Raw genomic sequence first — 13658 nt, 5'->3', positions numbered from 1 at the left:
TAGCCCCGTTCCTTACTGACAACGTGAAAGCGGTTGCTATCACTTGTAAGCCGTGATATGGAGGACAGAGATACAAGGAAGCTAAGGAGAACCCATCCCGGGCTCAAAAAATTATCTCCAAAATTACTGATCTGCTGGCAGCGATAGACGAAATGTGGTTTTGAACATAACCCACGTTGTCTGGTCACCAAGAAGGCAGTTCGAGATGGAATAGGGACCCATAGCTCACTTTAAATGCCATGATCATTCCGAGTTTACACGCTCATAGATGTGTTTCGCTGTGGAGACCAACAGAACACGGGGGCACTTGCCCTGGAGACTTTGGATTGCGTCCTCTTAATATATACTAGTCTTACGACTTCAGCCGCTCAAGCAAGACTCGGCCAATATTTATATCTACACAGCCGCCAATCGAAATACGCATGTAATTACCCAAGGCGGGAGTACATAAACACCGGTAGTGCGATTGGGGTCAATTTCTTGTGCAGAATCTGTAAATATTTAGTCTGATGAACGAACCAGGCAAAAATTCATGGCTCGAAACCTCAGCACATCAAACAGGCGACTAGGAGATAAAAAAAGCGGTCTGTTGCTCATCTCAAGGCGTGGAATTTAGCTGGAGTCGGTCACTGGCCCATTGAGTTGGAAGCCACTGTATTGGAACGGCTGTCTGTCATGCTACAATCATGGTCTAGCCATTTTCTGCACAGCTGATGTGGTGACTGGGCTCGGGAAATTCTCGTATCTTTCTGCTTCCAACTGAGTTTCCACCATTCTGAGAGCACGGCTGTACAACTTCATCGATATAGAGTGTTGGTATTCGGTGTTTGGTGCGATACCAGCGAATTAGATCGTGAGAGCCTCGTGTCGTTTATCTCACGCTACCCGGCATCACCGTCCAAATTCAGACCGGAAAATTTACGCATCAGCCAATCACCAAACAAAAAGGAGCCACCGCCTCTAAACTGCGTCCTCAGTCCAACACAAACCAACACATCCACAAAACCAATTTCAAACGAAGACCAAATCAACCTCTCACAATGCCACCTCAACTCACCGCCAGCAACCTCTTGCTCCTAGAGCTCCATCCCACGCTCCCATCTCCCTCCGCAGTCGTCGATCCCACCAAGCCGTGCGACACGACCTTCGTCGGCGTCAAAGTTGAAGACATCAAAGCCGAATGCCGCCGAGTCAAGATGCGAGACAGTGGCTCGCGCTTCGACAGCGTCCGCTACCTCCTGAACGACCACCTCAACGCGCTCCAGGCGGAGCTAGACGCGTGCCGCAGCGGAACACTGGAGGAGGCAAAGGCCTACTGGACAATCCGCATCTTCCACGTCTATGCCATGATGGAAAAGACACTGGCGGATGGCGGCGAGGAGTTGGCGCGCTTGGTACTGGCGTGCGGACCGTACGATAAGAGCGCTGAGAATTCCATCCGGGTTATGAAGTGGTTGCTGTTGGGCGTGGAGGCGAAGATGGCGGGGGATTCTGTGGCTTGAGAGTGGCCCTTGGGACGCTGCTGGTGTGGGCTTGCCGCGGGGATCTGAGGTTGGGGAGTCTATGGTCTGCGATTGAGTGAGCTTGAGCATCGGATCAACACGGCTCTGTTAAACTCGTTTTCGCCCCAGCCTCTCTGCCCTCGATAAATGTCTTCATCGCAGTAGGTGATCTTCCGCTAGTCATGGCAGAATTCAGAAACATTTATCATCTCCCGAGCCATAGTCAAGTTTGAAGTTAGTGATTCACGATGAAATCCGAACTATAGGAATCTGCCATGTTGGATTCCATCTTCGTCCACCGTCAACAACTCAAGTCGCGAGTTAAATTATGAAGTGCAAGATTCTGCTCCCGCGAATTTTTCTCTTAGTAACCTTTATCTTTGAGAATCTGGCTTTGTAATGGAAAAGTTATAACAGGATTGGTTATTGGTTTGTGTTTACTTGTTTGTTTACATTTAGATGCTAACCGAGGAGGCCTGCTAACCGAAGAGGCCTGCTAACCGAGGAGGCCTGTTAACCGAGGAGGAGGCCTGCTAACCGAGGGTTTAGCGGACTCTTTTTTGGAGGGGTTTTTTCATGGACGGGGTAAGAAGTGAAAAACCTCGAATCTCGGGCTTATTGGATTATAATATCTGTTATTTTATGTGCATAAGATTGAGAAAGGGTGCGATTTCATTTTTGTCTATTCGGTATGCTGTCCGCGAGGTCGATTGTATGTTTAGATTGATTAGTAGGGGCTAGGTATTTATGTCAACTCGAGGCTGCTGGAGAAAAAATATCAATTGGTAATATGATTCTTCATCTGCTTATTGAATGAGTTCAGGTGCTTCATGTAAAAGGCTCTGGACGCAACACATGTTTTTAATTGTATCTGTTTTCTTATATACAGTAGAAGACTGAGACTCCTGTATCCGTATCCTTACACATCGCTCCAGTTACAAAACTTGTCGTCCACGATTCCAGGCGACACGGCTCCGCCTCTCCTTCGGATACGGAACATGGGTATAGCCCAGATGCACCTCCTCGAGAACCTCCTTCTCCGGCTTCTTCCAGTTGAACAGCTTCACATCGATCACGTTCTTGTCAAAGAAAACGCCCCTCAAGACTTCGTCGTAGATAACCTCGTAGCAGTCGCTCAGCGCCACGTGGCCTTCCACCGTGTCTTCGAAGACCAGATAGTAGCCGGATTTGTCGGCGTGAGCCTGGGGTACGCTTCGGTACTCAGCTTTTAAACGTCTGTTTGTATCGTTAGCGAGGCGTAGCGGCGAAGGGGCAGGGGGGTGGAAAGAGAGGGAAGGGAGGAAGGAAGGAAGGAATATGTATTATTAGATAGATATCGTTGAGATGATCAGATGATTTGAAGAGTGGGGGAAGAGAGAGAATGGGCTCGTGGAATATACGTACGCTACATAATCTCCTCGGATCTTGTTCGTGTCTGCACAGGCAAGAAATACATAGCCAGTACTTTCAAGGCTGAATGGCACCGGGAGGCTTTCGATGAGGTCAGACTTTGGTCCCGAGCCTGGTACGTGGACTGGGCTGGTATAGGTGGCAGAGTTGGACTGCAGAGAGCGTTCCGCGGTTCTGGATTCGGTGTTCGAGGGGTGTTGGGCAGGTGCGGTAGACTTAGCGATGTTATCGTTCATCACCTCCACCACAGCAAGACCCTTGGCTGTCAAGGAACCGCTCTTCAGCTTAGTTCCGGGCTCTGATGAGGCTGCAGACTTTCGGCTTTGAGGCTTGCGGGATGTCAAGGTGGTGGCAGGTTGAGGCATGGCAGCTTCTTTCTTCGAAGGGTGTAAATTTTGGCCGGCGTAGCCACCGACTTTGTGGGATATCTCAGCTTCTCTATCCCTGGTACTATCGAAGATGTCCTTTGCAGTAGTGTAGGATTTTGTGCGCTCAATTTCCAACATGCCCTCGTAGTAGTTCTGCCATGCCTTGCTCATGATACTTTGGCAATGGTAATCAAACTTGGCGTCTGCATCAACCCTCGCATTCTCAATCGACCCGTCAGGATCGTTCTCTTTGGTGAAACAGTCGGTCGGCCCGCAGTACTCGTGCTTCGAAATGTCGTCCATCACCACTCGTTGCACAAGAACGGCGACATGTCCGCTTTTAGAAAGACCGCGCTTCTCGCACTCGAGCTCCAACTCGTTTTTGGACCAGGTATCGTATGAACCGGTCCCAGCTCTTTCTGAGCTTCCGGAAGGCATCTTTGCGGTGTGAGGAGTGTGATGTGATCTTTCTGCTTCGTGGTGATGTCGTGGTAATGTCGTAGTGATTGCGTGTTTTGTGTTTTGATTTTGTAAACAAGCGCGGGGGCAGTGGATCGGTGGTCAATCGCTTAGCGTGGTTTTCTAATGGGTTTATTGATTGACTCCAGGATTGACACCTTGGTAACAGAATTTAGAAGCCTCAAGCAACAGAAAGTTTACCTGTGAAATTCGAGGATTTGTAGCTGTACGAAACCGAAGATAAAAGAAGGCTGTGATATTGGAGTGGATCCTTGAAAGGAACGAGTCAATAACTTTGAGCTTCAGGATTTCTCCGGATTTGAAAAAGTCAATTTGGAACAATGTCGGAGATGAGGGAAGAGCATGCCGCGATATAGAGATACTGCGTTTTTGAAACTCTTCGTTGCGTAGTCCAGGTCTATTTATTAACCATAACTCCTGCAATACAAGAAACATGCTATCTAAGTACGCCACTGACCTCTCTCCCAGACCATCGAGTCTGTTTGTGCCACCCCTTGCCCTCTACTCAGAGCCAACTGTAGCATAGGCGGCCTCTCAAGCTCGACACCACTCACATCGAGCTCCCCCTTCCCCTGCCAATCCCTCAAAAACTGTACCGTATCCTCCGCAGTATCATCTTTGTACGTCTCGGCCCAGCTCTTGAAGAAAGCCCAGCACCCCTTGAAGTTGTCCCACGCGTTCTCGTTCGCGTTCAATAGTAGAATGTGCTCGGGAGTTGGGGCTTCGATCCAAACCACCATAAGACCGTGCTGCACACGCTGGAACATGACCCGGGCGACGGGACGGAAATAGTCGCGGATCTCCTTGAAGTATTCCTGGCCTTTGCCACAGAAGGCGTAGAAGCCGTTGATGGCGGTGCAGACGATGGCGTAGTGGGGGAGTCCTTCGTTGAGAAGTCAGTCTTGGTCTGGTGAACGAGGGTGGGGTTTGGGAGACCGTGTAGTAAGGGAGGTATGGTTACTCACCTGTTGCTTCATCCCAGCCATGGAAAGGCACGTAGGATAGTCCCTTGTATCTCAATATTGCAGCTCGTATCTCGTTTTGCTGCGACTTTTCATCAACGGGAAGTGGCATATCGGGACGATGATTAGCAGTCGGAAAGGGCGGAGGCCCATCAGTGAGTACGAGTACACCGAAAGAGGAAGGACCTGGCACGCCATGGGGTAATCTGGTCTTGGTTGGAAAACTGCCAGGAAATGGCTGACCCGGCCCTGGAGGAAAAGGTTAGCAAGCGGGCTGAGAGTGGCACGGGATATTAAACGACTGACAGTGCTTGCCCCAGACCCAGTACTCGAGTATGTACTGCTGAATGGCCTGATCGGAGTCTCTGTATCTCTCGTCGGTGAGGACTCGATCTCGGGTCTTCCTGACTGACCCCCAAAGATTAGCCTGCTCGAAAGTCATGCCGCGGTCATCGGTCTTCAATTCAGCCTCTCCTTGAGCTAGGTTCCACATGAATGGCAGCAGAGAATCGTATTCGTAAAAGTAGTTCCCTGGTGAAGCCATAATGGGCGAGGATTGTGCAGCTTAGGATACAGCAAGGCTGTAGACAAGGAAGCAAGTGTTGCTGGTCGAAGCCGGGAGAAGTGATGTGAAAGCTTGTTGACGGATAGCCCTAGGAGCGAGAAAGTCAAAGCAAGGAGGCTGGAATTGGTGAGAGCCAAAGTGCTAAACGATTGCCTGTCTACAGTAAAGGTGAGAGCTTTGACTCTTGATTCCTTGCTATTATTCTCTGTCTTTGTCACAGATTCAGTCATATTTACTATCTGCTTCCACTGAGATTTATCCTTACGCATCATACAGACTTCAGAATTAAACAGGGCCTAATTTACTAGGCTACCAATTATCTATATCCAACTGCACATTATGCAAATCTGCTGCTCCCACAGCTGAGAAAATCACCATCCGAATAATATCATATTCTTGCCGGGTACTGGCTCGATATTGGACATCCATCCGCCGCACCCCGGTGAAACGATCATTTCAGCAGGTCTAGTTTGACAATTCTCCACAACAGGAGGCCTTCCTATCTGACGCGAAAATGAATCAAGCACCAGTCCGACATGCCAGCTTTCCTACGCGCGGTAGACAACTTCGCAGTCTCCTAAAGCTCAAGGTAGCCCCTCTGGAGGGTGCGGCATACCAACGAGCGCGTGAGCAGAGATAAGTGCCAGGGCTGTAAGTAAATAAAGGGAAGCCTTTGCCCCATGGACATCATACGGAGGATATGTATGGCTATAGTTGTGAGGGAGATCAAAAAACTCTCACTATTAGATATGAAATACAAAGAATATCCCCCCAAAAATTGAAAAAACAATGAGAAAGAAAAATACAGAATTTTGGCAAAACTCAACTGGAAACTCAATCCATGGGAATGGGATTAAGAGGTTCCAGTTTACAAACCTAATTGAATAGGTTTTTCGTTGTTATCAACAGGTGTACTTGGAAGCGGCCAGCGGCTCATAGCCACTAAACCACCATGCCATTCCTCGCTGTTGATGGAAGTGCTTGAGAACTTAGCTTCTATAAAGTAGATAATTTTTTTTTCTACGCATCATATCTTGCGGCACCATAAATTCACGGCCCCACCGCGCATATCTTTACAGTCTAGTTGCGCAACATATGCTGTAGTGTTCCACACGGAGAAGGAAAGCAAAGAAAGCAAGGTAGTGGTAGATTTCCAAAGTTCTCGGTTTTTTCCAACGAGTTGATAAACCCCATTTCCTTCTCACAAGCGAGGCGCTACTGTCTTGGCATGTTGACTCCCCCGAATGGGACTCGATAAAGATTATCGTCATCAATTGTTATCATACTACGATTCTGAATTCTGGAATGCGTTGGAATGAATGTGGGTATAATGCAGTTAACCTTATATATTTCTTCTACTTTCCTGATTTCACTTTCCTGATTCTTAAATAATCGCGACGGCCGTCTGCCGAACCACAAACCCCGCGAAGTATAGAAGAACATATAAGAAGAGAGCACTTAAAAAAAAGGTGCTAAGATTTTTAACAAAAAGCTAAAAACACATACCAATATGCCACATCATTAAAGATAGAACTTGTTGTATTCCAAAGGATAACTAACGCCTTTAGTATATGATACGAAATGGAATTGTCCCCGAAGCATACAGCTTCCTCAAGGCACTTCTCAGCAAACCGGCCGACCTTCAGACCTTCCTAACCACTGCGGAATTCTACTCTAAGCACTCCACTCGCTGAGTGCTACCTGGTTGCTTACTCTTACTGTTCCCGTAGGGAGGACAGGTTTCTGCCCCGCCCTACGTGGACTGTAAGGGTCAACACCATACATGCGGGCTATGTTCTCTTGAGCAGCGTGGTGCCTTCTCGAGGGAACTCATTCTAATATTATTAGATAAAGATATGTTGCGTTTGATTTTGGAGTTTTGAACTCAGTTTCTTTTGGCTTTTAGGACGTTCCTTCTTTTGTGTACCACCGTGTGCACCCATAGCTGACACCGGTCCGGCCTCGAAACGCGTCGATTTGCGACTATGACACGGCTACGCTTCTAAGCTAGCCACGGCAGTATCTGCCTTGCTAGTTTAGTTTTCCTTAACGAAAGGATTTTCATTCATTGTGATACATCCTATTTGTAAAGGAAGGGCGCAACTGATAGCAGCTCTCGCTATACCACTTTGAAATGCTTTCTAGGGCCTTCTTATATGAAACTCCTTAGCTTAGCACGTCGCCGTACCCTGTGGGAGGTCCCAGGGCTCCGCCTACCACCCGTACGATGTTCGACGCGGGCCGCTCTTCTAATCATGTCGATCGTCGCACACACCCAAACTTCCTTGTGATCCATCCTATCTGTAGGGGAAGGGCGCACACGACAGTAGCCCTCGCTACAGCACTTTGAATTGCTTTCTAGGGCCTTCTTTTATGTAACACCTTAGCTTAGCACGTCGACCATGGGAGGTCCCAGGGCGGCAGGCTTCGCCTGCTACCCGCCTGACGTTAATAAATACAACAACAACAACAACAACAACAACAACAACAACAACAACAACAACAACAACAACAACAACAACAACACCCAAACTCCCGGTGCAAATTGGAAAAAGCGGGCGTTATGATCTCCGGCAAAAGACAAAATCAAAACAAAAACATACAACAGCAGGTATTCGCTGGTGGTCACCCACCCAACTACTAATCTGCCGATCTGAGGCTTGTGTATGGCAGAGCGAACGGGATGCCCAATTCTCCTCAGTCTATGGTCATATGTGGCAGAGGAGGGTGTATGTGAATAGATATAGGGTTAGAGAAAGTGGCGAGCCAGAATTGCTCTAGTGGCTGCCCACTTCTGCAAGCTTTTGCATATCCCTAAAACGCGAGGCCTCTCGACGCGCTTACGAGCAACGAACACAAATATGTGTCTCCTCATCCTCCTCATCCCATACGCACAACCCAGCTGCGTCCACATCGCCAAGACAGGCTGATGGACCTGCACCCATGCCAAAGAAAAGACTTACGGGGTCAGGAAGAATGCCCATACTTTGGTTCAACCTCACGACGCAGGAGGCTGCAGAGCAAGAAAGGCTTCAAGACATGGGTTGAAGATTAGCATAGGGTTTTCGATGACTGACTCTCTTTTTACCCTCTCATACGCATTCTGCGTCGCCGTAAGATGGAAAGCGTAGAGGGTGCATGAAGAGCTGGCCAGTCACAAAACATGGATCAAAATCCGTACATTTCGCCAAAGCAGAGATTCAAATACAACAAGCCAAGTGCATTGTACGTAGCTAGACTACGCAATAAACCACCTCCTGAGGTGCAGTGGGATGAACGACGCAAAAACAAAAAAAACACACCGACAGAACGGCAGCAGGATCTTCTTCGCGAGAGAGTGAGAACAAAGCGCCTGGGTATCGAGTGAATAAAGATGCGAGAGCAGATGGAGCCCTGCATTGCCAACCCGCATTCCCTCCAAAAAAAATTCCTTTCGCTAGCTACGTAAAAATGGCAACCGCCCGAGAATCTCTTTCAGTTGAGTACAACAATGTCACCATCGTCGTCAGAATCCTCAGTCAAGTCTATGGTCAAGATCTCATCAAACTTCACCTTCTTCGGTGCATTTTCTTCCTCAAGCTTGATGCCGCGTTCCCTCTTCATAGAAGAGCCGATAGAAGGGCCAACATGTGACTGCAAGGCATTTTGACGACCGTTAGAGGTTGGGGAAGGGGACTCCAAAATGATTGGTGGCTCTGGGGATGGCGTTCTCGGGACGATCAATAGACTTTTGAGGGCAGCTGTAGGAAGTTCAGCTTGGTTTAAACAGGGTAGCAGATGGGTTTTAATATACCAATTGAGCGATATTTGAATCGACAGATGGCTCGAGGATATTCCTTTCCATCTATCATCTTGCTGGCACTGTAATTCAGCGGCGCCAGTTCTTTGGCAGGTCCAAGGCTAGAGAATTGAGTTAGTAGATTATCAGAGGACTAGTGATAAAAATATTACGATGTAGTATGTGACTTTGCTTGCCCTTTAAGGGATTTCTCATGGACCTTGGCAGGCGCGTGGGTTCTTATCGCCGATGCCTGAGATATGGCAGCTGATACTTCTCCGCCTCTATGCACGAGAATTTTTATTTCTCCAGCCTCTTTCATGAATCTCGAGTCTTCCGCGACGTCTTTGAGCATGTCTTCGTCCAGAGCTGACAGAATTAGGATACGTTCTATGTGCATGTAAGGAGTAAGGAGCTTACTTGTCTCGATCCTTGAGAACCTGAAGCTTCTGAGAAAATCGCGACCAGGTATACCGGGAGCTGGCTGAATTGTACCGCAGATGTCGAAAGACAACGGGCGAATAAGTTGTCCAGCAGAAAAATAGGAAGCATAAAAGCTCTGGGCGACGACAGCCCCGTACATCCATTGGCCGTCAATGAATACCTCGAAATGGTAGGCAGGACAATCCATTCTGAAGGTAGTATCAAGTGATACTTTGACAACGAAGTCTTTATCCGAGGTAGACTCGATGTACTTCGATGTAGTTCTCGAGGCCTGATGTTCCCCACCCAGGCCCGGCTGGACTTCCACGTCCTCATCGTCATCATATTCGTGAAGCACCGTGCCATCGATGCAAACGGCTATCGTGAGGCCGGGCACCCACGGGGTGACCGCCATTATTAAGAAAGAGGTTACCGAGGGTTGCCGCGCAACGTCGACGAGCCTTAGAGATGGAGAGGAAGCCTCGGGTTCGAGTCTTCCTCGCAAACGTGTTAGTCGGTTTGAAAGTAAATAGCAAACGTGCGCAGATTTCGTATAGTCATGAAATGCATGCGAATGCACTATGGACTATGTACATGGAACATGTACATGGAGGGAAAGGAGCCGTGCTGTGCAGCTGGGATGCGACTTCAAAGCTTACCCAGTGCTACATACGCACCAGTCCTGCAACCGCCGACCCTGCGAAGAACTTGCACTCCAAGAGAATGACTGGTCCTAGCGAGGTCACACTGGTAGGTCTATGGTATTGAGGCACGTCTCGATGGTGAAGGCGACAAAGTTTTGCGATGATCCCTCAAGATAAGAAAGTTTGGCGCCTAGAAACCCGCGCTTTTGTAGACGCCATATCACGTGAGCATTTGGCGGGCTCGGCATAACTTTCGACCGAGCCCTTTAACCTTCACTTCAATAAGGATCAGACAGGCAGCAACTGATATGAAACGGAGTTGAATTGAAAGCCGTCATCTGTATTGCCGCATAAAGGTAAGCAAAGCCACCAGACAGCGAAAGAAAGCAAGACATGGCGGCGACCAGAGCATTCGACATCATATATGCCAGACTCCTTGTTAGCGAAGTCATGATCACCACCGATCTCCAGATACTCAAAACAAGTGTGCAGTACATAGGCCAGCTGCCGGTATGGATAGACATGGAATAAAATCGAGCAGTCAAGTCCTAGATACTCCAACGACAGTGTATCTCTCTCCCTCGCACCGACTCTCAAGCCTCCGCATCTACTCTCCTTCGAGCTTTGACTCCATAGGCATTCCTATCAGCGAACGAACCGTTCTCGACATCAGTCCCGATCAAGCAGTAACAGTTCTCTAACCCTGTGTCTCGTTCGTCAGATTCTTCGAACAACAGGAAGTAACCTGACCAATCGGCCCGGACTTTCTTTACGGAGAAAGTTGTATATGTAGCCTCCATGTCTGCGAGTTTGTCCCTCCGAATTTTGTTCTTGTTGCGGACGAGGAGATTCAGATATCCGGTGTTTCTGAGAGTACCCTTGATAGATTTCTTCTCATTCTGTCGGCTAGGATATCGCCTTTGACTTCGACGTCGCCTCGCTTAAGTCCTCGCTCAAGTTTTGATATACTTACTGCCCGAGTATTCTTCGCGCGGCGGATGACTTGAATGCCGGGATGTCGCCGAAGTTTTTATTGCTTTATCTGACTCTATAATGAGTTCATGAGCAGTTAAGTGCAAGCGATTTGGTTGTGTAGCATTTCATCTGATATCAATTGGTATAGTAGTTCTATCTCTGATCAATTTCCTCAAGACATCATCATCCTCCCGGGTATGGCAGGCTCGTACTTCAGCAGGCGCGTCTGTTTCTTAACTTTCTTTTTCTTTTTCTTTTTCTTTCTTCTCTCTCTGGAGTTTTGATATATTGCCCGAGTATTGTTTAACCGGCCGATGACTTGACCGGACTGTCATCGGATTTTTCTATAGCTACAAATAAATTTACGACAGCTTTGGAAGCAGTTAAGTACCAGCAAAAACTTGGTGATGTCCCCGGATGCACGGTCACGACACGTGACCGAGCCAAGGCCAGCTATTCCCGCTCCTTCCATTTTCGACCATAATGGTCCCTCATAGTCCGACAGATACTACTTACTGCCGGTGCGCTGAAGAGACAATGGATGTATCAAGAGACGAGGAGGAGACTGGAGTCTTATCAATGGACTGGCTAACCTCGATAGACTTAGCCCCCCTGAGAACAACACTAAGAAGCTTCGAGGTATGAAGCTCTGAGACGTGAAGCAGAAGGAACTTTCCAGTTGCCATTTTCTGCCTCAAATGTGCATAGCGAGCAAGTCAAGGAAGAGTCGTTCTATCTCTGCTAAAGGTACTTGTTATGAGCTCCTGCCTCTCGGCCCCCCATTGAAGGTCACAGTCGCATGCTCGCACCTTCCGCTGTGCTATATCTTCATTAGCCGCATTATCGACTGTATCTGACTACCTTATAAGAGAGCAAAATCTACATCGCAACTCTTGCTCGTCATCCAGTTATCGCTACAGTATCACTTTTCACAGCTCTTACTTATCTGTCCCGTCACTCGCCCTCTCTCACCGTCACATCTAGAGTTACGCCAACGCAAGCAATGGCGATCCACGATGATATTCCCGGTCTAGAAGTCGTACTTTGTATGCCGGGTACAGATATTCTAGAAGAGAGCGAGTTAGAGAACGAGCCGCACCCGCTCCTCGGGATACAATCACTGGCCGCAGCAGATATCCAATACCAGAGAACGGTGACACGACAAGTGGAAGGGGAACCCGGAGAGATATTTTCCATCAGGATTACGCTGGAGCCGGACTTTGTGTTTGATGGCCGTGTTCTGGTATTCGTTGTATCCGTCGATGGCCAGACAATCGGGCAGCATCCGCATCTATCGCGAGAGTATTTCATGTCTTGCATAGCCAATGAGATTTCCTGCGCACACTTGTTCATGGCACCTGAATTTAGATTCAGTCATGCCGAGCGTTCCAGTGAGTTCTGAAATGATGTGCGACTTTCTCCGAATGGCTAATCTCTGGCAGTTCTGTCAAGCCAACCTAGCGGCAGCATCGTCGTCAGAGTCTACCACAAAAGGACATTCGATGGAATACGGAAGAGAAATCAAGGATCAAAAGGATCCATTTCCCCTCAGAAATTTTTGCAGGGTGGAAATTGCCGCTCCGCATTATCAAGGTGGATCAGACTCTTCAGACGCGGATCACGGAGCTGATACATAGCTAGTCCACTGTCGGATTGCGCCTCAGGAGGGGGCAACGAGCCGATCGAACTCATTGACGATTCAGGCATTCCTCACGCCATATTCCACTTCAAATATTCCCGTGGGTCAACCCCACTAGCAGGCCCCCACTAGCTGGCCCCGGACAACGGACATCACTGACAGCTTGCTTCGTAGGCACGACTAGCATGCTCACTTTAACTGGCTTGGAAGACCTCACAGCCAGCCAGACCAAGCGGGTCATGAAACTACTGGCGGACAATCGTGGTGTAAGATTGCCCTGTGGGCCATGATACCTGACCACTTTTGGCTAATTTGATATGCAGTGCGCAGACTGTGGCAAGTCTGAGGCCAAGAACGATGTATGAAGTCCCATCCAACACCACCTGTGACTCTGACTGACTTGAAGGCACAGATCGAACACACGCGTCCAGATGCTCCCGCTAAACGCCGCAACAGTGAGGATTCGGAGCTCTGTAGTCCGACGAAGAAGATCCAGACCAGGGCTAACACCCCTGAGGTCGACTCAGAAAAGATGAGGAGGACACCAAGCGATTCCTGAGTGATGAGGCAGTCTTTTCAACCAAGCATGATGCTGGGGTCCATTCTGATCGATGCTGAGGCTTGGTTGCTGTACATGACCGTCGTAAGGGGAACGTGCTGTCTGCCTCGGCAGTTTTATTGATATTGAAAAGAGACCTCAGTTCGTTTTAAAACCAGTAACTTTGGGAACTTTTGGAGCGCGGGAGTGCAAACACTTGACAGCTGATAGGGCTAGGCGAGAGTAGCGGTTAAGCAGGCAAGTTAATCAAGTCAAGCAAGTCAAGCAAGTCAAGCAAGTCAAGCAAGTCAAGCAAGTCAAGCAAGTCAAGCAAGCCATTCAACTCAAGCAAGCCATTCAACTCCAGCAAGTCA

General features: G+C 48.5%; 5 protein-coding genes across 5 annotated transcripts; 2 read left to right on the top strand and 3 right to left on the bottom strand.

Annotated features, from left to right (window-relative positions):
- Positions 1-1040: 1040 nt before the first annotated feature.
- L3040_007473 (uncharacterized protein) lies at positions 1041-1502 on the top strand (the record flags this gene model as incomplete). The annotated part of the gene is made up of 1 exon (XM_007291323.1): positions 1041-1502. One exon carries the CDS (start codon positions 1041-1043, stop codon positions 1500-1502), a length of 462 nt encoding a protein of 153 aa, XP_007291385.1.
- Positions 1503-2437: 935 nt separating this feature from the next.
- Positions 2438-3718, bottom strand: L3040_007472 (uncharacterized protein; the record flags this gene model as incomplete). The annotated part of the gene is made up of 2 exons (XM_066154877.1): positions 2438-2738; positions 2907-3718. The coding sequence occupies 2 exons, from the start codon at positions 3716-3718 to the stop codon at positions 2438-2440; spliced, it is 1113 nt and encodes a 370-aa protein (XP_066010765.1).
- Positions 3719-4200: 482 nt separating this feature from the next.
- Positions 4201-5266, bottom strand: L3040_007471 (uncharacterized protein; the record flags this gene model as incomplete). The annotated part of the gene is made up of 3 exons (XM_007291324.2): positions 4201-4643; positions 4726-4971; positions 5029-5266. 3 exons carry the CDS (start codon positions 5264-5266, stop codon positions 4201-4203), a joined length of 927 nt encoding a protein of 308 aa, XP_007291386.2.
- Positions 5267-8761: 3495 nt separating this feature from the next.
- Positions 8762-10380, bottom strand: L3040_007470 (uncharacterized protein; the record flags this gene model as incomplete). The annotated part of the gene is made up of 6 exons (XM_066154876.1): positions 8762-9027; positions 9081-9187; positions 9239-9434; positions 9486-9982; positions 10148-10185; positions 10237-10380. The coding sequence occupies 6 exons, from the start codon at positions 10378-10380 to the stop codon at positions 8762-8764; spliced, it is 1248 nt and encodes a 415-aa protein (XP_066010764.1).
- A 1730-nt stretch (positions 10381-12110) lies between these two features.
- L3040_007469 (uncharacterized protein) lies at positions 12111-13305 on the top strand (the record flags this gene model as incomplete). Its single annotated transcript, XM_066154875.1, has 5 exons — positions 12111-12498; positions 12749-12850; positions 12921-13012; positions 13070-13105; positions 13159-13305. The coding sequence occupies 5 exons, from the start codon at positions 12111-12113 to the stop codon at positions 13303-13305; spliced, it is 765 nt and encodes a 254-aa protein (XP_066010763.1).
- Between the last annotated feature and the right edge of the window lie 353 nt (positions 13306-13658).

Source organism: Drepanopeziza brunnea (genome assembly GCF_022702325.1).
Source record: "Drepanopeziza brunnea f. sp. 'multigermtubi' strain 214-2 chromosome Unknown ctg13, whole genome shotgun sequence".
Lineage (NCBI taxonomy): Eukaryota > Fungi > Ascomycota > Leotiomycetes > Helotiales > Drepanopezizaceae > Drepanopeziza > Drepanopeziza brunnea.
This window is presented reverse-complemented; position numbering and strand designations above follow the sequence as displayed.